Source organism: Halichoerus grypus, chromosome 8 (assembly GCF_964656455.1).
Source record: "Halichoerus grypus chromosome 8, mHalGry1.hap1.1, whole genome shotgun sequence".
Taxonomy (NCBI): Eukaryota; Metazoa; Chordata; class Mammalia; order Carnivora; family Phocidae; genus Halichoerus; species Halichoerus grypus.
Window position 1 is genome coordinate 20,471,717 of NC_135719.1, and position 24,738 is coordinate 20,496,454.

The 24,738-nt window shown below is 40.1% G+C and overlaps 1 protein-coding gene across 3 annotated transcripts in view; it reads left to right on the plus strand.

Annotated features, from left to right (window-relative positions):
- The window catches only part of MCTP2 (multiple C2 and transmembrane domain containing 2), a 245,634-nt gene that overhangs the window by 79,813 nt on the left and 141,083 nt on the right, over positions 1 to 24,738 (plus strand). For all 3 annotated transcript variants that reach the window (XM_036065570.2, XM_036065572.2, XM_078078936.1), the window contains exons 5-8: positions 17,618 to 17,760; positions 18,547 to 18,623; positions 19,143 to 19,254; positions 23,145 to 23,180. In XM_036065570.2, the coding sequence (XP_035921463.1) occupies positions 17,618 to 17,760; positions 18,547 to 18,623; positions 19,143 to 19,254; positions 23,145 to 23,180 (368 nt within the window). The remainder of the gene's footprint in view (positions 1 to 17,617; positions 17,761 to 18,546; positions 18,624 to 19,142; positions 19,255 to 23,144; positions 23,181 to 24,738) is intronic.

Sequence of the window (24,738 nt, forward strand, 5' to 3'; positions counted from 1 at the left end):
ATCAGTACAGTGATATTTTCTAGGTGACCCAACCCAGCATCAGAATTTTATCCAACACAGTCCTTTGGACCAATAGTTTCCAAATTTGAGTGAACACCAGGGTAGCCTGGAGGGCTGATGAAAACCCACATTGCCCACCCCCAGAGTTTCTGATTCAGCAAGTCTGACGGGGGCCCTGAGGATTTGCATTCCTAACGAGTTCCCAGGTGATCCTGACGCAGGTGGTCCAGAAGCACACTTGAGCACCACCGTTGTAGGCAGCCACTGTCCACCAGTATGTTGGCACATGAGAAGAAACGTTGGCTTCTCCTGGTAGGTCGAGTTTCAATTCCCTATTAGGCACGACATCTTTTCCTGGGGCTTTACCTCATTACGTATTTGCTCTCTAGCATTCTTCGTTTGTATTTTCTGAACATAATTTAATTTGGTATTAGCCTAATTACTATAATTGGGTACAGAGAACTGTATGATATGCCAAAATACTAAATACAAAAAGATTTTTGGATTACCCACAAATTTACAGTATTTATTCTATGAAACCTGTCTTCAGTTCTGTGGATGTAAGCTTGATAGCCAATTGATACAATACGAAATATCCTTCAAGATTCATTCAGATGAATAAGTCAAACAGAGAAAGACATGTATCATATGACCTCACTGATATGAGGAATTCTTAATCTCAGGAAACAAACTGAGGGTTGCTGGAGTGGGGGTGGGGTGGGAGGGATGGGGTGACTGGGTGATGGACACTGGGGAGGGTATGTGCTCTGGTAAGCGCTGTGAATTGTGTGAGACTGTTGAATCTCAGATCTGTACCTCTGAAACAAATAATGCAATATATGTTAAGAAAGAAAAAAAGAAGAAGAAGAATGTAGCAGGAGGGGAAGAACGAAGGGGGGGAAATCGGAGGGGGAGAAGAACCATGAGAGACGATGGACTCTGAAAAACAAACTGAGGGTTCTAGAGGGGAGGGGGTGGGAGGATGGGTTAGCCTGGTGATGGGTATTGAGGAGGGCACGTTCTGCATGGAGCACTGGGTGTTATGCACAAACAATGAATCATGGAACACTATATCTAAAACTAATGATGTAATGTATGGGGATTAACATAACAATAAAAAAATAAAAAACTCAGTCAAAAAAAAAATTCATTCAGATGCCACTTCTTTGTCATCTTTTATGTTTATCACAGACACAAATTCTCATCTCAAGCCTATAAAAATGTTCCCTTCATGAAACATACACTTTTACCCTTAACTAGATAAATGACCAAGTCGCCCTATTAAGATATGAGTGTTATATTAACTGGGTGGCTGTTTTATTCGTCTCTGTATATCTTCCTATGCCATACTAATGGTTTACACATAGAATGCTTTTCATAAATTTTAGTGCTTTCTTAAGGAAATCCACCCAAAGCGCTGGACTTAAAGAAAAGGAACACTAAAGGCTGTGTAGTAAGAGGGAAAACATCTTCCCCAAAGGGAAGAGAATTCGGTCACTCACTCCTTTCCCCCTTCACTTAGCACAGGAGTCCCTTCTGCGAGATGAGCACTGCACTGCTTCTCTCCTGGACCTGGTGGTGAAAGTCAGGGTAAAGGTTTACGTGATTTTAGAAATTCAGGACCTCATACAGATCACCTGCTTCAACGGCCGATCCAACAGAAGCTTGAATTCTGGAGACTGAGGTCCAGAGACTAAACGACTTACCAAGGCCATGTAGGGAAGCAGCAGGTGAGGCAAGACTCAGAGCAGCCTGGGTGGCTCCGTGCGGCGAGGAGAGGATTGGACATTACAGCCTACTTCCCATCTTGGGACCTCCTACGGCAACTCCCTCAACCTCTCTGAAATTGAGTTTACCCATCAATAAAATGGGCATGATGTAATTTGTCTTATAACGGAGTCGTTAGAATTAACAAAAAGGAAGTAGCCTATATATAGAAAACAGTCAATAAAGGATAATGCATGTTATTATAGTTATTAATGAATAATAGTAATGAGAATAGCATATATTCTTGACTCTTGAAGAGCTTGGTCCTCTGTTCCACGTCAACATTCCCATCAGTGACTTTGGAATTTGGTCCTTAGCCTGTCTCAGTTTGTTGGCACCCCTGTGCCCTCTCCTTATGCTCCACTTACAACATCGGGGTTTGTTTATATTTTGCTTTCCTGACAGTGAATCATGTATTTAATGTTTAAGCCTAAAGTAGAATAGATCAAACTGACCAAATAGTGATTTTTCCATTATGATAGGTAGGCCTTTGGAGTATTCTTGAAATGTTTTGTGCCCTTGGCTCTCGAGAAACTGCTCTGGGATAGTTAAGTCAATTGCATAGTCTCATTTTTGAATATTTAGGGAGAAAAACCATTTCTGATGAATCATCCTCTCCAGAAAGAGTTTGGTGTTTTCTTTAGATTGTTACATAATCAGTACTGCTTATGTAACTTTCTGTCTAGAACATGGGTTGGCCACTTTTTCTCTACAGGGCCAGAAAGTAAATATTTTAGGATTTATGGGTCGTAAGGGCTCAGTGACAGCTACTTACCTCTGCCATTATCTTTAGGTCCATTTTAATGATTCATTTCCTTTTTGGTCATATAACTGCATAACTGAAGAGGAAAGAGAGAAATCATTGGAAATATGACACTTAGGTGTCAATAATACATTGTACTAAATTGACAGAAGTTATCCAAGAGTACTGTATCACATCTTGTGTATTATTTAATGTTTTCTAAAGTGAAAAAATGTTAATGGTTTTCCAAACAGCCAGATAGAAATAATTCTTGGTTAGGATTAGCATCTAAAGATAATATGCAAACTAATGGTCATGACTATGTTTTAATACAACTTTATATGCCAAAACAAGCAGTGGGCTGGATTTTGACCCATGGGCCAAAGTTTGCCAACTTCTGTCTTAGAATATTATGATCTGATTTTGGAGTTTGGCTCTCAGAAACTGTTTTTTAGTGTAGCAAAGTAAAAACTTGATTTAAAGTAAAGGAGGTGTAATCTAAATTTGGGGAGTGATCAAGTTTTGAAGCTCATGCTTTCAATTGAGGTAGCTAGGAAACATTTCAGTAATATCTCAAATAATGGAAAAAAAAATATCTGGAGATTTAGGTGGTAAAAGGCCTTTTTTTTTTTCCTATATTTTTATTGGGTAGTAAAGTGGAAAGTCATGGTATCTCTCTTAGGAAAAGACATTTCTGACATCCCTGAAGAAATGGCCTTACAAGGAGCTTACAAGATTTGTGACTGAGGATTGGAAACTTTCAGTCGCTTGACCCATCCGGAGACAAGCGGGGAGCAGCCTCTCAGACCGCAGAGCATTCCTCTCTGTTATGATGCCGTCCTCCAGGCCTGGACAGTGCCCTTCCTTCGTGTAAAAAGAGTGCTGTGGACATTTTATCGAAATCTCTCATTTCTCTGGCTCAAACACAGCACTCGGTTGTAAATAGACTATCAAGGTGGGATTTTGAGATTTTCTGGTGTTTTTGGTGAAGTCTGTTAAACTATAAACTTGTGAATTGTTCGTTGGGCAGAATTAGCAGGGAGCTCTGGCTTCTGAACAATGGGCAGGTTTAGCAGTGGTGTCGAGAGCGTGGTGTTATGTAGTCACTGCCCAGGGCATCAGAGGGTCTTTCCTTGTCGACTGGTCTGTCCCTTGTACAGAATACATAGGCGTGTTGTGTGTGTGTGGGTGTACATACGTGCACTGAAGAAACCGAGCAAGACCTACAGGTCATTCAAAAGGACTGAAGTCAGCGGGTGACTAGTAACTCACTGTGATGAACATGCCTCTGTGTCCATGCATCATCATGGATAGAAGAACAGCACCTGGGAGGCTGAAAGGTTTTAATTAGGTTGTGCTAGAAGTGAGGCCACACTTAGAAGATTGCCCCTTACAGGTCATTTTCTAGTTCTTCAAGAATTTCCTTCGATTCCCTGGCATGTGGTGTATTAGCCTTGCCTTAACTCGGCCCAGTATTGGGGAGCCCGGTCCTTATTAAGCAGCCCCATTCTTTCTGCCAAACACATGGGGTGCTGTAATGGTCTTTCTAGGAATGAGCCTTACTTGGATGCTGTAAATGTCCAGGCATTGCCTTGAGCTCATCTTCTTGAGCAATCTGTAGGAGGAAAAGCACAGCATCCCCACCTCTCTGCTCTCTCCCAGTTACTGGCTGTGGCCTACGGGTAGGTCTTTGTCTGAGCCCCGCTCCTGCCTTGTCATCTTATTTTTCTTTTTTTTTCTTGCTCTACTTCCCTTTTCCTCATCCTCACTTCTTCCTTTATACTCCCCATTTCCTTCCCATTTTTGTTTTTCCTCTTTGGGAGGTTCTACAGGCTGTAATGTTTTTCACCAAAGAAGACACACACCCATTTTGGGTTCTTGATCTAAAACCAGTAACTCTTGGGGGTCTTATCTTTCTAGATTGGTAAAGCACAAGGAGTATGATATGACCAATTTTAAGTCCTTCTACTTCATAATTAGGCTGATGCATAGAATTTAACTTGGACTCAGTTTCCCTTGGAAGGAAATGTGGTCAAGAGGATATTTTGGGGTCTTAAAGCTGGCAGTACTCATGCCAACAACCCTGCTTTCTAGGCCTGGGGTGAGCACCGCTCTGTGACATGGGAAGGCCTCTTATCCTGGGAAGAATGCTCAGCTCAGATCCCATTAAAATCTAGAGCATTAATTCCCGGAAAACAAGAGCCCTTGCAATAGTTTTTCCTTGATGTGAAGGCCCTCGAAGAACACTGTGTTGCTGGTGCCCTCTGGTGGCCACTTTGCAGTGTTGCAAAAGGGAAAGGAAAGTCCTTGGAAGGAGTTTCATTGTAACATGATCAGGGCCCCCAAAAATCACTTTTGCTGGAGGGTTGAGGGTTGATGGTTCTTCTTTTTGATATGAGTTTTAGGTGATGAAAATTCAGGACCTATTCATCTAGCAAACTGCTCGCTCTCTCCTTTTCCAGCACAGGTAGATGGTTGACCTTTGTTTTCTGTGTAGTAACAACTTCATTTGCACATTGCAGGAAGAATATGTTGGATAAGTCATTTTTCTCTTTGGAAAGAATGATTTAGACAAAAGATTTAAGAGGTCCCACTAGTGTGAAAAACCTGCCATGTGATAGGTGTTTAGTATGTTACTGATCTGCTTCCAAAATGTTCAAATGTCTGGTACCTCGGATTTCAGACCTCCTTTCCTTTTGCAATAACCTTGTATTAGAGCTAGAGAGAAACCCATTGTCTTCCTTGCAACTGTAATTGAGGGATACATGGGGTGTTTCTAGTTGTGTACTGAGGAGCAGTCATAGAGCTTCCTGGCAGGTGTGTTCTGAGTGGTGTTAGCCTCCGGACAGCTCTATTGAGCCTGGGCTGGACCCCCGGCAGTCTCTTCCATGTATCCTGCTGTGTCCAACAAAACCTTTTTTTTTTGCTTTTGTGCCATAATGCAGAGTTTTGGTGAATGCGAGTCCTGGACCCTGGGTGCAGACCACCGGGGTTTGGGTGCTAACAGATGCCATCTAGTGACGGTTGTGAGGATTCACCTGGTGTGAATGCTTTCAGGGACACGGGGGATATGGGTGGGGTTGGAGAACACACAGCACACAGTAAAGAGGTATTATTATGACTGTATCTAGTTGTCTTTATTCTTGTTGGTGTTTTATTTTGCATTTTCCCTCTGGGAAGGGAAGGACTCCTGGCATTTCTGCCAGTCTTATAATGACCTTTCTTCCCAGTTTCTTTTATATATCTTTAGCTTTGTCTCTTTTTTGCAATAGATTGTTTCCTCCGCCTACCCCCCACCCCACCCCAGCTCCCCTGCCCCCAAGGGGGGGCAAAGGGTGCTGGTGGTGAAGGGTGTTTTCTGAGACCAATTCCTACTTTCTGTTTCTGCAACAGCAGAAATGAAGGAGAGGCTAGTTTTTAGTGATTGGAATGAGGACTCTATTATGAGTTGATGGTTTTATTTTCCCCATCTTAAATTTAATTCAGAAAATGCCCCTCAAATTTCATAGTGACCAACGTGGGCAGACATGGTATTGTGGACAGCATCCTCCTTGGTCACTCACTGGATTTTTTTTTTTTTTTTTACTGAATGTACCATACTGAACTGGAAAGAATCAATTTTACTTTGAGCCAAATAGGATCTGGCTTTAACCTGCTTGATCACTTGCTTTTTTTTTTTTTTTTTTTTAATCCCACGTATTTTTTCCCGTATGATAAAAATTCCATTTTGAGAAGAAATGAGAAGATGAATATAGTACATCACTCTTTGTTTAATCAATATTCCAGTTTCTTTCAACATTTTTATTATAAGTAAATAACGCAACATGCAAACATTCTTGTGCCTAAATCTTGGTGTACAACTTTCTTATTTTTTGCAAATGTGTTGTGTCCCATAATCTGAGCATTTCAAGATTCTCATTATAGAATTGCCAGCTCACTCTTGGGAAATATCTCCCTATATTGCTCATCCACCAGTAACATTTACGTGGTGGTCTACTTTCCATTTCTCACCTACACTGTGTATAGATTATCTTTGTTAATTTGATAGAGAAAAAGTATTATATTTGTTTCAATTTTTATTTAGTAATTTTGGTCCCTCAGATGCGTTTGGTTATGAACTATCTGCTTCTCTTTTGTGCAAAGCCTGTTCCAAAGCTGCTCATTCTTCTGTTCCCTAGATATGTTCACATATATATTTTTTTTTTTTTTTAAGATTTTATTTATTTGCGAGAGAGAGAATGAGAGACAGAGAGCATGAGAGGGAGGAGGGTCAGAGGGAGAAGCAGACTCCCCGCCGAGCAGGGAGCCCGATGCGGGACTCGATCCAGGGACTCCAGGATCATGACCTGAGCTGAAGGCAGTCGCTTAACCAACTGAGCCACCCAGGCGCCCTCACATATATTTTTCTAATTTGCCATTTGCCTTCTAAGTTGTTTATAAAGTTTTGTTGCAAAAATCTTTTCAAGTCTTACAGTCCTAGAGAGTTTCTTCCTTTGTCTTTATACTAAGAAGGGCCTTTCTCTCTTGAAAGGGATACACGTCAACCTATATTTATTCCCTTTGCTGTTCTGTTTGATATTTGTCCTTTATCTCTTTGATCTGTCTCAAGTTTATTTTGCTTTCTGGCTCAGAGTAGGAACTTAGATTTACTTTTTGCCAAATGGCTATTTAATTAGCAAGGGCTAAATATTCCTTTCCCTAATGATTTGATTGCCATTTTTAAATTGTGTATTAAAATGCAATACATATTAGGATTGCTTCTTGGATTTCTCTCTGAAGCCTACGGATGAGTTTTTTTGTTTGGATGCCAGCACCACACTGGTGTCACTATATCAAAAGATCACAATCACTACTCTTTTGCAAAAATTGGGGTTTGCTTCACATTGGAGTACCTTCTCTGAACACCAGATGGCGGGAGATCACTGGCGTGCTGGGTGGGAGCAACAGAAACACAGCTGGTCAGTGTATGAGGATGCCGTTCAAGAGCGAACGTGAGACTTTCAGAGATGCAGACACCCGTCCTGAATCCCAGGTAGTGGTTGGCTTTTCGCCACTTGCTGGTGTTGATAGCTTGCCACGCTCCCTTAGCGAGTAAGTGGAGCTGATTTTTGAAACCCGTTTCTGTTGATTCCTTTCCCACTTTGATACATAGCGTATCCTTGGTCGGCGACGTTTGTCCGTTATAGCCTTTAATGTGTTCCCGCAATGGAGCCCTTTCCCCTGGAGATTTCTGTCGTATTTTGTTTTGGGATGCTGTGCTTCCTTACCAGCTTATTAGAAGGTCTTGATACTCTCCCGTTTTATAGAGTCAGTTAAGCTATTCATTATTTCAGGGGGATCCCATCCCAATTCATATCAAGTGCCTTGGACCGAGACCAACATGTTTCTTGTATCTGCTGCATGTAACAAATTGCCTTACACCCAACTGAAGATCGTTGACTTGAACTTAATGTAGCATGTCATCCGTTTGGTTGAGTGGGGCTTCTCTATAGTGAGTGGTTTTATCAGTTGTTCGTTTGTGTATCAGTATAACACGCGCCCTATTGCGTGCTGGGTTTTAAGTAGTTCTGTTTACTTTGTTTCGTTGTGAGTTTGATCTGGTGTGTTCTGCTGCAGGGTATGTGGGTGTTCTATACAGAGAATTAAATTCGAGGGTGTATCAGTGTATTTCTGTACGTCCTGGGATTTACTTGTGATGGAATTGTGGTCTTAGTCCTGTCATGTCATCACACCAACACTCACAACACGCTGAATTTGAGGCAGAGAGCACAGCATGCCAGGGTGAAGGGTGTTATTCCAGAGCCCATCCCCGTGTCAAGGTCACCACAAACCTTAGCAACCCCAAACCACCACGCGCTAGTGCATTCTGGGGATGCGAATTTCCACAAGGCACGCTGTGGCTGGCTTCTCTCTGCCACACGCCGTCAGCCTCTCCGCTGGGAAGACCTGAAGGTTGAGAGTGACTCTCCTGTTGGGGGTGATCATCTGGGGGCTCGAAGGCCCGTTTACACCAAAGTTGGGAACCTGGGATGGCCTGCTGGAGGACAAGGTCTGTTCCACACCGTGAAGCACGGTGCCTCAGAGTTATCACGCTTCTTATACGGCAGCTGAGACTCCTGGGCACGGGGCAGGAGCCCAGCCTTGGAAGGAAGACTGTGTGACTTTCTCCATGCTGCATTGGCTGGAGCCGTCACCCAGATTCGGAGGGACGGGACAGGTGATGCTTTAAAACTGCTCTAGTTATGAAGGCTTTACCCTGCCTTGGATCTGTATCCGAGGCTTGGCTCTGGGAACTCAAGAACTTTCTTCATCTTCAAAACAACAATATAAATAGTGCTATCCCTTCCAGTTTTTGGAGGATTAAATGAGAGCACGCCCGCTGTTAATGTTATTACAAAGCTCCAGTCCTTTGTCTCTTCTCCATGGAGGCTGCTGTCTGTTTCATTAGATTTAAATTGATGCTCAAACAATAGCCTGGGCTGAGGACATTTTTAGGATTTGTATGAAGAGAAGGGAGAATGTTAGGGTATTAATAATTGTGTGTGCTTTGGCAGTGTGCATTTCTGAAGCACCCAGCACTGACCAACATACAGATCTGCTAGGTTGTGTCCTTTGCAGGGACTCTGGGCAGTTACATTCATTGGTCATGTGGTTTACTCTTGTCTTCCTTTTTTCCCTGACCCACTTTATAGTCTCTTTACACGGCCGCATCCTGGTCACTGCCTCCCCTCTCCTTTTTTCTCTCTGTTGTTAGGCCTTTTTCTAACTTTATCTGGCCCTCCCTTGTTTGATGTTGCAGGGACAGTCATGCATGATGCATGAAGCAGAAGTGCACACCCCTGTGTGCTTTGGATCACCTGATCAACAACACGGGTGCAAACATCTCTCGATGACCCTTTCACCAAAAACCAATTTGTCCAATAATCTGTTCACCAAATGGCCCATTTACTGATTTACTGAATTCTTCAGTATATTGACAATGTTTTCCTTTAATCCGTATTTATAAACTGGTATGTATAAAGTTATCAGATGAGAACTTTTAAAAACAGCTGAAGGTCGTTGAGTCATATTTGTTAATTGTTTTATGAAGACAGAATGAAAACAGAATTTTAAATATTTAATTTGTCTCAGGCCAAAAAAAAAAAAAAAAAAAAATGGGAGCGACTGGACATGCCATAGTCTAGGCTGCAGAGCCCAGAAAGGGGATGACTGAGGACAGAAAAGGAGAGGATATTAGGGGAAAGACAGCTTGGGGGCAGGGGAAGCCTGGGTGTGGGGTAGGTGGAGCTGAAGGAAGTTTAGGGAGGCCATGGTGCAAGGGGGGAGTCTGAAGGTCCAAGAAGGACCTTACTTCCAACAGCTCTATTATGTTCCATTATTTACTCCATACGGACTTAAAAATAGTAAAAAATAAGTTTTGGTAAAACTGGTAACTTCTGATCATTGCCCACTGTAAGTTAGTCACTGGAAATTGTTTCAGATACTACATTTTGGTAAATTGCTTTACCATTACATTGCAGGGTCCATCCATGGGCAGGTCTTGACCAAAGTGCCATTGGGGTATTATACATGGCAGGCTCCCTTAGAGGAGAGGAGTCCATCATATTCAGGAGAAAACTTCAGGAATAGTTCACCTAAGATGTGCTAAGTGGCAGAACACATAGAGCAAAACACAAAATGGTTGGGTAGGAAACTGTTCTTTTGTGACTGGTAACAAGAGAACAGCTCCAGGAAGCATGCAGCTGCCATTTGCAGAATGATGGGTGAGGGTGATTCTGGGAATAAGCATGTTCCCTTCATTTAATTGTAGTGGATACAATGGGGTTAGGAATTCGGCTAGACTTGAACATAACTGCTATCTTAGGTAATACAAAGTTTGCTCTGCAGAGGAAAAGTTTGTTTCGTCTTTCCCAGGTGGCTGAGGAAGAATGCCCTCTGAATTCCCGTAAACGCCCATTATGGTTTCTGAAGGTCAGTCCAGAATGCAGCACTTGGACAGGACTTGATGTAGAATCTCAGCTTCACGGCTAGGGGGCAGCAGTAGCTGTGCAAAAATCATCACTAGCTGTTTTTCTGGAAATCAGTCCTGGCTCTTATTTAGCCGGCCTCAAAGAAAGTCAGAACTTATGGGTCCCATATAAAAATGGCTCAGGCTTGGTTGTTTTTCTGGCAAGGAGAAAAATTCTAAATATGTGTAATATTGGGAAGACTCTAAGTGTATGCTTATACATAGTTTGATTAGTCACTTATTACTCTTAAGCCGGAGGATAAGAAGGACATCCAATTTATATTTTGCATGTTTCCAAATACTGTTTATACAGAATGAGTTCATCGATGTGTATCTCAGTTTCCCTAAAGACCTGGCAAATAATTATTGGCTTGGATCAACTCTTAAGATCTCCTAACAAAAGTTATCAGATGTTACAAAATGTGAACTTAATGTAAAAATGTGGAGATAATTTCTTTTCATAAACAAACAACTACTCTGAGAAATGCATTTAATTAGGAAACTTTTCTAGCCTGACAACCTTTCTTTTGAAGAAACTATATGGCTGACATGTTTTTACTTGGCAAATGAGCTTTGCTGATAGCAAATAAGGAGGCTTTTGCCTACAAATATTACTTCTGCATCGATTTTTATTTTGAATTAGGAATGCTAGTTTTTAAAAACTGTATTTTATATATATGCAAATCAGCAAATAAGCTGATTTGTAGAAATATATTTATGGGCACAAAGGGGACTGATATGTTGTTGACTGAAGAAAGCGGGTAAAAATATAATATGAACTGGTTCCTTTTTTAAGATTTTATTTATCAGAGAGAGAGAGAGAGAGTGTGTGGGCACTGGGGGGGGGGGTGCAGAGGGAGAGAGAGAATCTCAAGCAGACTCCTTGCTGAGCGCAGAGCCCGATGCGGGGCTCTATCTTACCACCCCGAGATCACAACCTGAGCTGAAACCAAGAGTCAGAAGCTCAACTGACTGAGTCACCCAGGTGCCCTAAAGCTGGTTCCTTTTTGTGAAAAGTGTGTGAGTGTGTGTGTAAAATCTAGGTACATATCACTGTATTACTAGATTGTAGTAATTTTCTTTCTTTTTAGTGCATCTTGAATTTCTGCTGCTATACCGTGGCCGTGAGTTATATTATAAAAAGCAAACAGAAGTTTATAATTAGGGCTTCATTACAGATTTATTTTATTTGCATATTAGATTGATTCTTGAGCCAGTCAGTGTGATATGGTCTGTTCTACTTATCACTTCTGTTGCTTCTGACCATTTTCTCCCCCATAACCCTCTCAGTGCAGTAGTAGATAAATAAAATGCCGAGAGAACAAATATGATTCTTGATGACTCTCTCCTTATGAGAGATTTGAGTTGTCCTGTGTCCTTCTCACTGAGCTGTCTGTCATTTTCATCAGATTATATTTGCAAAGTGATCTGAAATCCTCAATAAATAACATTAGGACGGTAGGTAGAGTGGTAGCTAGTACTCATGAATACTTAGGGCTATTCAGTTTTTAATACAATCCTTTCTTTCCAGGAAAGCTCAGATTGTTTCAGGGAAATGTTCCCAAACCACCTGGGATCTTGTAAGAAGTATGTAAGGAATTTTCTATTCAATTTCTGCAGAGAAAAGGTGATAGAAATTTCACAGCTTTAGAGATGGGAATAGAAGGAACATTACAGAGACAAATTGGTACATGTTATCTTGGATAGGTAAAATAAATGAATATTTAATTAATACTGGATATATTGTTCTGTACTCACTCCTTTTTAAATTAATTGAGTAGTAATACTAAAAATAATAGCAATTGCTGTGGGACTTTCTCAGTAAATGGCTGGAGTCTATTACTGAAGTATATTGGTTCATTCAGTTCTCGAGATAACCCTAAGAAGTTGTATTTTTTTTTTTAAGATTTTATTTATTTATTTGAGAGAGAGAGAGAGCATGAGCAGAGGGGAGGGGAAGAGGCAGAAGCAGACCTCAGCTCTTAGCAGGGATCCCGATGTGGGGCTTGATCCCAGGACACTGGGATCATGACCTGAGCCACCTTAGCTGACTGAGCCACCCACGCACCTGAGGTTGGTATATTTTTTATAAACAGGTGAAGATAGTAAGGCATAAGGAAGTGGGATTTTACTAAAGGGAAGTTATGAAAAGGAAACTATGGGATTTTCATCCCCATGCCATCTTATTTCAAATGTCATCCATTCATTGATCACGTATTTTTAATACCTATATCATGCACATTAGGCAAGTTTTGGGCATACATATTACTTTCTAGAGCTTTGATTTGGTGGAATCTAATATTATGTTCATAGATGCTCCTAGTAAAATGATTTTTATGTTGAAATAATTTTCTGAAATACAGGGTAGAAAAGTTTTGAGCTGTTGGTATTGTTGTTATCTGAACGTTGTTCTTAGCAGAGGTCAGTACTCTGCTCTACACCGAAATTCCAAAGAAGGAAGTAGTAAACAGCTTCTCCCAGTGGGTTTTGATGTCCTAACCCTTTCAGTCCATGGAGCATCCCTCCAGGTGAGGTTCTATGGAGCATGGTCGGTGAAGCCCAGATTGCCTCCTCTTTGGTCCGGGTGCAGCTTCTTGCTTGGCCCCCAGCTCCCTTAGGGTGGCCTTATCTCAACCACAAGCTTTTCTTGCTTTCGTCAGTTTCTTCTGCCTCCTACATTGTAAGTGAATGCCAGATTTATATTTCTAAAACTAGGCTCTGATCATTTTTACTCTCCTGTTCATACTTAAACCTGACTTTGCTTCCCTCCTCACGCTGAAACAATTCCAGATAGACGAAGGACTTACGTGTAATAAATGAAAAACTACAAGATCAGTGGAAGGAAACATAGCTGAGCCAATTTAAAATCCTATAGTAAGAAAATTTCTTCTGAGCAGAATGTCAAACTACAAAGCCATAAATAAAACTTTGGTAAATTTGACTAAATAAAAACAAAACAAAAAAAACTTATTGCAAGAAATAGCTTAAGCATAAACAAATTATGACAAGATTTATAGCCAATGGCTGATTCCATAATTAAAGACTCGTTCAAATCCTGAAGCAAATAACCATGAGATCTTAGGAAAATGGGCAAATGATATGATGTGAATTTCCCTGACAAAGAAATACAAACGTAGGTCACTAAAATACGAAAGATCCTAAGCTTTACTCAAAATGTCAAAATTAGAGAAAAATAGAGATTCCATTTTTCCACCTGCTATTCTTTTAGAGTAAAGGCATATAACATCCAATTTTGGGGAGCATGCAAAGAAACAAGTACAAAACATATACTCTTGGTGGGAATGTAAATTTGACAAACTTTGGAAGAACAGTGTGACAGTGTGTATCCAGACCAGAAAAGGTTTGGATATTCATGTGCCCAGCAGTTCTAAAGTTAAAAATTCCCTCTGAATATACTCATGCACTCCAAGAGAGTCATACAAGAAGACTTATTATAGTATTGTTTGCACTGGTAAAAAAAAAAAAAAAAAAAAATTGGAAGTGATGTAAATACCCATTATTTGGTGGCTGGTTACATAAGTAATGATAATTTATGCAGTGGATTATAAAAAACAAACAAACAAAAAACCCTGGTGAAACTGTATTGTTTTAATTGTGAAAGCATGAAGTCCAAGGCATGTAAGATGATTACATTCGAGTTAAAATCATTTCTTGTATTTTTTTTTCCTTTAATAAACCTATGAAACCAGCCCATTTGAAGAATGGGAATGAGGAAAATCTGAGCGAGTAGAGACTGTCCTTGTCATTTCATACCTTCCCGAGACCAGTGCATATTTTATACGTGTGTTAAGAAATTTAAAAAGAAAAAGAACAGAAAACACAAAACTACCCTATGTTTCTTACAGAACAAAATTAAACTCCTTATTTTGTTACTTTAAAGCACTTTGGCCTCTGACTCAAACCTGCCTTTTAAACTTTATTTCTCATTATATTTTTTCCACTTATTTTTCCAGATCGATTGAAATGCTTGCTTGGCACCACACGGATCTTGTCATTTTGGTCTCCTCCCTGCTCCCCCAGCTTCAGTGCTAGTGGCCCCTGCTAAAGAGACCTCAGTCCTTCCCCGCGTGTTCAAGTCCCCCCGTATCTCAACCAGGACCTCCTCTTTCAACCTCCACGGACACCCCAGCTGGAGCTAATCTTTCCCACCTGTGAGCTAGAATCACCCCCGAGTTCAGTTCTGTTTCGACACTCACCTCTTGGGCCTTACGTTGTATTTCTGGTATGTCTGCCACCCACCAGGTGCAGGAGACTGGACTGAAGCAGGCTCTGGGACTGATTGACCTTGGTGACCCCCCCCCCATCGTGCCTAGCACCGAGCCGGGCTCTGAAGTCAGCCATTAGCGTTTGTGGCGTGTGAGCTGTGTCAGCAGGCCTGACAGACCACCGTGTCATTAAGCAAGAGCAGAAGTAAGGATGGCCACACATTGTGGTCACGAGTATAAATCGGTGTAGCATTTTTTGGAGGACCAGCGAACGGCTGTCAGTTTGTGTCAGCAAGCGTCGAACCCCTGTGTGTTTGGAGGGCAGCATGGAACTCAGGCCCTGGATGCTTAACACCTTGCTCTCCTAAATCCGAGGTTGTGTGGGACCCCCATCGGGTCCACATGGCAGAACTGGGGGCCACGCCAGGACGCGGGCGCCCGTCTGGCCTCGTAGCTTTTTCTTCTCCTCCCAGAGTGCCACGCTCCCTCTTTCTCCCAAAGAGCCTCATTGTTTGTGAAGCTCCCAGTGAAAAAGGTGAAAGTCCACCCATTCAGGTGTCATCTCATCATTTGTATAATCGGGGAGTTGCATTCCTGAGCCGCCGACCCCTTTTCAGAACCTGCCTAGTTGAGATGTCACTTCCCTGACAGTGAGGCACTTAGGCTCCGAGAGAAAAATCACAATGTGCTCCCCCCCTTGCTCAAATTTTCCCTAACAATTAACGCCACACTAACTTGACACCCTCTTTCCTTGTTTGGCTTTGTAAACCCTGGTCCCCTTTTCTATTAATTCCAGACATTAATATTTTCTTTCACGCAACTGACGCCATTCACCCGTGAAACCGTTTGAACATTATGTAGCTGTCAGGATGCCTGGGGATTACCCAGGATGCTTTGCCTATGAGAAAGTGACACTACCGAGGCCCGGTTTTGAGATGTTTATTTTGAGAGCACGCTGACAAGCATGAAGGCCCGATCCCAGAGTGGCAATTTCATTTAATTAAAGGCCTCTTTTTATTATAGTTTTCCCCCCGCTTTTTTTTTTTTTTTTATATATATATATATATATCAGAATGACGGTTAAAGTCTGGCTTGCCAGAGGTGTTCTCCATGTACTATAAAGGGGAATGGGGGGGGCGGAAGATTGCTCACTCACTAGTGACTAGGCCACTGAACGGCTGTGAATGCATTCCTTTTTACTGTCCTGTTCAGAGCTGCCAGTGAAAACTGGGTGTGTGTGTGTGTGTGTGTGTGTGTGTGTGTGTGTGTGTCCCAGTCTTTAAAACAGACTGCCGGGGGCTTCCGTCCCTGGGTTGCCAAACTTAAAATGCGAGAGTCAAATACGTGTGTTTGTATGCGTGTGGTTTCATTTCTCCGTCTCAGAGTTGGAAGTCTTGCAATACCGGAAGGCTACCACCCAGATTATACCTTGGGTAATCTATGAAGGCTTCTAAACAATGTATATTATCTTGCTTTCTAGGGAAATCTCTTTCTGTTGGAATAATTGGGGAGGTATTGCATTTGTGTTCAGTCATTTTTAATATGGCAGCTAAATAGAAACCACCCCCCCCCAAAAAAAGGAGCTAATGAAAATAAAAGCCTAAGGTAATGAAGGACAGGTATTAATGATTTGGTAAAAGTTCGCAACAGAGTAGCCTAATTAATTTTTGAGATAATATCTTCGACTCTTTTGGCTTGACTTTAAAGCAGGAATTCATGTCCATAAATATATGGGACCTGTGTTGGGCACCGTCCGCGGCACCTGGGATATGTATCAGGGAATAGAGGTTGGTCTTTGTGCACTTATTCATGATTGTCTGTTTCGCGGTCAATTATAATATCCTAACTCCTCAAATTAGATTTTTTTCTTTCTTTGTGGCATTATCAGCTGGCCTCCAGTTCTCCCCTCACTGATGGTGCCTTCTTTCTTCACCATTCACTGGGTATTAATTCACAAGTATGTCCCAAGTATGATGGCGTACTTACAGCCATGCGACAGACATGCACAACACAGAATTCACGGTTTATGTTTACAGCCTCCCCCCCACCCCACCCCAAACTGATCTGGAAGTGGGGAGGAGGGTTCGTCATCAGCCCTTCTTTCTGCTTTGGATAGCGTAGCTGGAGGGACATTATTCTTTCTTTTTGGCGTCTGTTTCAAAGCTCCCTGGGAGGAGCTGGGCGGGTCAGGGGTGTCGGCCCTGAGGCCAGCTGAGGGCCTGGCTGGTGTGGGTGGCGTTCAGCCGGCCAGGGCGAGACAATGTTCTCTGGCTTTCCTGCAGGTGCAGCAGACAGCAAAGAATGGCAACTTTGTCAGTTTAATCTGTATGCCCCCAGTTCTTGTCTTCGTCCTGTGGCCCCATCTTTTGAACCAGTGGTTTCAGAGATTGATTTATTTATTATGATTATATTCGAAAGTACAGAGTTCTGTTGAGTCAGCCATCTGGCCAAGTGTTTGAAAATGGTTTCTTTCCCTTTTCACGGACTTGCTGCCCTTCTTGGGAGGGGTGGGTTTCTCCCAGGACTCCTGACACCGTCGGCTGGTGCCGGTGGATTTTGTTTCTGGAATTTTTGTGGGTAGTGTAGTGATGACATACCCAGAAGGAAACCAAACAGAAAAAGCTCAAGGAGCCCATTTGTATTCTACCACGAAAGGCAAAGAAGAATCAGTCATTTACCCCAAATTGTTTCATTTTTCTCTCCTCTCCACCTCTGGGGCCTTCAATCCCTGCACAGGGAGACATTTGTCCTGGGTGTGCTCAGTGAAATTCTTTGAGCCAGGGCAGTGTGGAAAGAATCTTTACTTAATGGAGATCCTGGGCTTTAACGTATATTTTTAAAACCTGTCTTGCTCTCTTTTCTTTTCTTTTAAAGGCACAAGCGATCCCTATGTGAAATTTAAGCTGAATGGGAAGACGCTGTACAAAAGTAAAGTCATATATAAGAACTTGAACCCAGTTTGGGATGAGATAGTTGTACTTCCAATTCAAAGCCTTGATCAAAAGCTCCGTGTGAAGGTAATCACAGATGGCTTTCAAATCTGCTCTTTGGTTTAAAACGTTGATTTCTCAGCAATCTTTGCCCCCTTAAAAAGACAATGTCCCCAAATTCTTTTATTATTATTAAGCTCTGGGTGAAAAATATTAGTGTGGAAGGGATTATTTAAACCCTTTGTTGAAACTGTATGTTTTTCTCAGATCAGTGGTATATACTCCACAGAAAATCAGAGTGAAAATAATATCTCCATTGATTGTATTTAAACTTACTGCACATGGAAGAATTATTACAGCCAGTGTAGTGGCGACAAGTAGGGAAGCCTTTCTCATTAGGAATAACTTTATACTTAATAGAGCTTTAAGCTACTGGTTGTAAGCATCAGTTGCTCTAACATCTGGGTTAAAACTGCATGAGTTGAGTGCAGGATGGGATTGCTATAGAATATTTAGCAAATTTCTATTTAATTGGCAGATCTGCTCACCGTGGAAAATACTAAATTTTAATGAGAGACCATTTAAACTACAGAGAGCGGTCCATTGTGCATTAACATTTTAATGCATATGAATACTGCCTTAAGAGTATTTTCTGCTGTTGTTTTGGCTGTGGTAGGCAAAATGGGCAAGTCTGAATAATCTTTGTTCTCACCATCGGCTTGGCCTAATTCCTCCCTAACTGTACTATGCAAATTATTTTTTAGACCTAGGAGACTGAATTCAAAATTCCCAGCCTATTGCATTTATTAATAGTTTGATAAATTCAGTTGATTTACCTTATTAATGTGTTACTGGCCTCTTCCCTCTTTGTAGGTATATGATCGAGATTTAACTACATCTGATTTCATGGGTTCTGCATTTGTCATTCTCAGAGATCTTGAGCTTAACAGGTACTGTATTTTTACCTTCTAATTGTAATTTTGAAGTTTAGAGGGAACTCAAGATAACGTTAAATGACATTTGTTTAGATTAAATGACAAAAAAAAAATCTGAATAAATGAAAGCGTGCTTTAAAATGTGAATTTTTCTATGATTTTAGCTCTTCTCTCCCAAACCTATGAGTCGGATATTAAATCTTCCACAGTGTGTTCTGAAATGTGTATTGGATTTTGAACTGTTAATATTCAGGTTCATTAACCTACCTAACCTAAAAATAAAACAAGTATTTAAATTTTATTTGGGCAGTAAGAGAAAAGAATCCATTAACCAACTGTTGAATTAGGCAATGCCAAACAGTTCCCCTACTCTGAAGATGGTTGGGTTATTTTTACTGAATTTGGTGCTTTTTAAAACTCGTGTCTCACTCTTATGCAGAGGTAGGAGACTTTTTCTGTAAGCTCTCGATGCATTATAAGACTATCTAGTACTGCCCATAAGTGCTAATGTTATTTGTTGCATTTTGCTTGTAGAACGACTGAACATATTTTAAAATTGGAAGACCCAAACAGTTTAGAAGAGGATATGGGGGTGATTGTATTAAATTTGAGCCTAGTAGTAAAATACGGTGATTTCAAGAGACATGTAAGTATGACCCTTTGTTCTTTTCAAAATTCTTCACTGCAATTGTCCTTTGATAACTGGGTTACCAGATGGCTGGCATTTTTTGTAATTATTTTTGGAGGGAAACAAACAATTGTATCAAGATGTAAAGTACGTATCTGTGGTTCTATGCATCCTTTCTTTTGGAACTCTGGAAAGAAAATTCTTTAAGGAATGATCTCTACTTTGGCTAGGGATGTGGATGTTGCTATTATTAAAATGCATATGCTTTTCCTAAGTGGTAAGGTTTCCATTAATTATTTTCTTAAGTACTGGATGACTTAGACATTATTCAGTTATGCAAAGCAGTTCCTGGGATTTAATTATTACATTGTAAATTATTAAGGTGATCAAATACATATTTGTAGCATTCCAGTTTATTTGTTTTCTTTTAGCTATCACATTTTCTGTTGAGAGTACTTTCGGGAAGATATAAATTTTTATATCCTCTGATCTATTATTACATGGATGTTTCTAGTTAATGCATGGCCTATTGAAGATCTCTCTAACACCAGCAAAGCATTGGATTTTATGACGATTTGACTGGGACTGTGTTCTTATGAGCAAATATGTGACTACATATCATAATCTAATTTTATATGCAGGGGTCAGACCTTATAATTCCAAGAATTAAAATAAGAACAAAAAGCATCTTTGATAATAACTTATTTGAAAGATGTTTCAAAAGCCAACTAAAATACCGACTTGGAAAAGGACTAGAATGTGTTCAAATTTAAGCATGTTTAGACTCTGGTGTGAAAATCTGAAGCCTGTTTGTAAATTAGGCCTCCAGGAGTACTTCTCGAATTGAGTCAGTGGGGTCGATGAAGAGAATATTCTTCATTTTGCTATCACCTTTGCTTTTAGTTGTAATTTATTTTCATGGTGAAAATCAAGACTAATTTACTAGTAAACTCACAGAAAATAAAAGAAAGGAATAGCAAAGCTGTACAGTGATTTTTCAGTTGCCAGAAAGTCAACTCAATCGTTGCTATTTTTAATTTGAGTTCTTTACTTACGAGCATTTACTTGACAGTAACTGGGAAGAAACCTTCCCATTTATTAATTTTTTTAAAGAAATAGTCCTTTTGAAACTGGAAACCTTAATAAAGCTGATGTTGTGATGTTAAAGTATCTTAAATTGGTGTTGAAAATAAACTTTTTTTTTTTTCTATCCAACATAGTGAAGGAAGGTTTTCTTTCGCTTCTCTCAGCCTTGACAGTATTGCTGTTAGATTCAGTGTCAGTGTGTGTAGTAGGTGATTGGTTCCTTGATCTGGACGCCACGCTGAAATAACATGCAATGTAAATAAGTATCATTGGCCCCATCATTGAGCAATTGCTGGCTAATATGTTCTGAAAATTTTCTTACATATTTAAGTGGGGCTTGGAAAGTTGGATAATTTCTCATGAAGATAGCTGCCTATGTATTCCTGTTGTGAATGTTTCTCTAGTATATTGGATTATGTCTAGCGGTCATAGGGCCCTTAAAATGTATTTAAATATTGCCAAAATTTGGAGTAATGCCATTTTAGTTAAAATATATTTCAGATTGCAGAGATATTAATACTAGATGCTGCCTGAATTTGCTTTTGTAAAGGAAAACTTTTCAGAATCCTGAAAGGAGCCACACTTGTCATCTTACTGAGTTTGGCCCTTTTTTCCTTTGACCCCTCCCCACCCCCACCTCTTTTCAAGAGTTTGCCAGACTGTGTATCTGCCTGCTTCTGCACTTTCTCGTTTTCTTTGTTCTTTGCTTGTCTGATAGAGGTCTAGGGTACAATATATTTCTTGTACATATATTTCATGGGGCATTATAATATAGAGAACCCTGCCTGCTCTCATTTGTTTTGATCAGTAGTTTTAGTTTTCTGTTTATGTACTTGATCAAAGTATCCCCAAGCAAGGAATCATCTATCCCGGGCTGTGTGTGGTTATTCAACTTACACAGTGCGTGTGGGGGCCTTTGGGGATATCAGAAAACATTTGTTCTTTTCACTAAGTGAATATTTAAAGACATCCTTATGTGGGGTTTTTAAATGGCGATAACTAACACTCAAGACTGGAAAGATAAGAGATCATTCGATTGGGAATCACTTCTTTGTAAATTTCCATCCTGGCAGTCTTTGTCACTTGAGAACCAGACTGACAAAAATCTGAACACAAGCAGAATGTCAGTGAACTCACCCTTACGTCCAGGGATTGAAGTGTATATAGACATGGTAGAGTCGGAAGGCAGGTGCTGGGTGGAAGGCTGACAAACCCACCATCTGTTTCTCTTTCTTGGGTTGTAGTTGGAATTGTGGGCTCGGTCATCAGACGGCCTGGATTTGAATCCCAGCTCTGCTACTTTCATGCTTTGAGAAGTTAAGTGGACTTCTCAGTGTGATCAGGTCACATTCACAGAGTTACTTAACCTCTCTCAACTACAATTTTCTCACGTGTGAAATGGAGATTAAAAAAGTGTTTTACAGGATTGTGAAGATGGAGATTATCAAATATAGTGTTTGGCATGGGGTAGGCTGTCAATATATGGTAGCTCTTAGTAGTGTAGTAAGCAGACAGGGATATTTATTTTCCATTAATTTCCTTATCTATTTTGTTTATCTTTTATGATTGTTAAAAAAAAATGAGTCATATGTCAGAGAGCCCTAAATAGACAGGTGTACCTCTAAGATGGCAATTAATTTTGGTGGTTGTTTGGGTGAAAATATTTGTCAGTATGATGTTGGGAAAATAGAAAAAGAACTGATTTTAATACCCAGGTTGTAACTTCTATAACTCCCCAGCACATGCTAAATGTTGGAGCTCACAGTTTCACCAGGGGAGGTGTTTTTAATAAAGAGTATGTTCAAGTCATTTCTGTACAGTGTTTTAGTTGCTGGTCACTGGAATGTAAGTGCATTTCCCCCAAAGACTGTTTATTTTCTGGTTTCTAATTGATTGCGAAGACGTATTGGCAAAGTGGATAGGTCATTTGCCTAAAGGTATTTTTTCCTTAAGCATAATAGTAAATGTGGTCTGCTCAATTAGATTCATAATTGCGCTGTAATCTCCCAAATTTATCCAAGTTTTAACAACCAGTTAGCTGGTTAACCAGCCAGAGTAGAGCTTTACAGTCCTGGACGGTGACAGGGGTAATGAGAGGATTTTGCTAGGAAAGAATTTTAATTGTAGACGAAATTCAGCAGTCTTAGCATGACAAATGAGAGATTAGAAGAGAACAGTGGTGAAGTTACTTACTGTTCAGAAAATTTGTTCTTCCCTCCCTTGGTGCTGTATTAGCCTATTTTTCTTAATTGTGCAGGAACAGCTCAGATTTTTTCCTCCTGTTATCTTAAAGATTGAGATTTGATCATTGGGGGTAAATGGAATGATTTTTTTTTTTTTTTTTTTTTTTTTAGTATCTAAAAGCATGGACGCCTAAGCATGCACTAACATTGTCCATGAACTTCTTAAATATTTTTAGAATACTATCTAAATACTTCAAGTAGGAGAAATCTGCCTTTGCAATTTGCTTTTAGACATGAAATTATAGAGCTTTAAGGCAATTAAAAGCATTTTAAGGGTCGAGAGCCTTCTCATACTAAGAACTGGTACTTCTACTAAAGATTGAGCAGTATTCATATTTCCTGTCTTCTTCTTATTGAATACTAGGAAAAAATGATGTCACACAACCACAGAAATGTGATTTTTCTGTTTCCATTTTCTTGCTCAAATGTGTTTTCTCTGTAACCTCAGAACTTGGGTGTTAGTTGTTTGAATAGAGTGTGCGCCATCTAACTAATATAATAACGGAATTATGTTATTAATGATTCTATTTCTCTCTTTCCTTTTGCCATTTTTCACCATCCAATGGGCTCAATCTCCAGCGTTGGTCAAATCGGAAACGATTGAGTACCAGCAAGGTAAATATACTTGTCTTTTTCTTTACGTCATTTGGGGAAAAGTTCATCTTTGTTGCAAACACAGATGTGCACTTGATTGGTATTATCCAACCTTTATACATAGTAACAGCATTCTCTTCTTCTCACTGTTGCTGCAAATAAGAAGGAAACAACCTCCCTTTTAAATTTCATTTAATTAAGGGCATAGCCAGATGTTGGAACTTATACATATTTTCGTGGTGACATTTTATATGTACCAGGCATGTTAGAATGTTACACTTCATTAAGCCTGGATTATTTGGAGTTTAGTGCTGTTAGAATTCGTCCTTTAGGAAGTTATATACCACTAGATGGAAACTAGCTTTGGTGTTGTAGGGGCAATGAAAAGATTAATGGAGAGGAGTATGTGGTATATTTTACAAATCTCTCTTCTATTAGTCTTATTTTACCATTTGTTACCTTTGTTGCGGAGAGTTTTCTTGAAAGATTTCTTCATGAAGTACCAGTGATTTTTTTTTTTTTTTTTTTACATTGCTAGTATCTTTTTAAGCAATTATAAACTGTTGTCCAATTTGTAAAAGCTCTCTGTGTACAAGGTAAGAAAGCATTGTTAATCTGTCTGGTTATTAAATTAGTACGTCGTGAGTGACTACATGTCAAAATTGGTGGGAACATGAACAAAACCAAAAAAGTATTCATACCTTAGTTTCACTGCTCTGCTACTTTTTAAAGAGAAAGAACCAACATGGAGGTTACCGTGATGTGTGTGTGTGTGTGTGTGTGTATTTGGCAGATATCCCTGCAGTCCTTGTATATACATTGACACACACACTTAAATGCACAGGTGCATGCCCACTCTCATTTCTAACCTCATGGTACTTCAGGTGTTTACTTCTCTGTAAAATAAGGCAATTGAAACAAAGGCTTTGTGAGTTTGTAAAAGTGTGTGTTTGTGTGTGTGTGTGTGTGTGTGTGTGTGTGTGTGTGAAAGAGAGAGAGAGACAGAATTGTCCCCTGACTAGCACTAGTCATTTGGGAAGAAAGACAAACTTTCCAAACCTTTTTTAAAATCCAAAGGAATCAAAGCCCACCTCTTAATAAAATGTATATCCTTTGCATTTTATACACTCTAAAAATGACGACAATAAGTTGTTTTATTAACCAGTTCACTTGGTTTACAAGACTGATTTTTGTGGGGTTTTTTTTGGTTTTGTTTTTTTTTTAGAAATAAAATTTAGAGAACATTAATAACGTGAAGCTGTCTCAAAAATTTCTCCAACTTTTGTCTTATTCCTTTATAGTCACTAGAGGGTAGAAGAACATCATTTCTTGCCACAGAAGGGAGCCCCGCTCTTGCTCTCCCATATTAAGAGCTTCTGTAACCATCTGAAGCAGTAAAGTTTCCCGGCATGCTTTGGACAAGCCTGACAAAGCAGTATTTTCTCGTTTATTGATTCTACTGCTGCACTAAAACACTGGTACCGTACATCAATAACCATCTTTAGTTAGGGAGCTCCGGCCTGTGGAAGAGCTCTGGCAGTTTGTGGGAGAACATAAAGGCTAGAAAGAAAAATTGTGA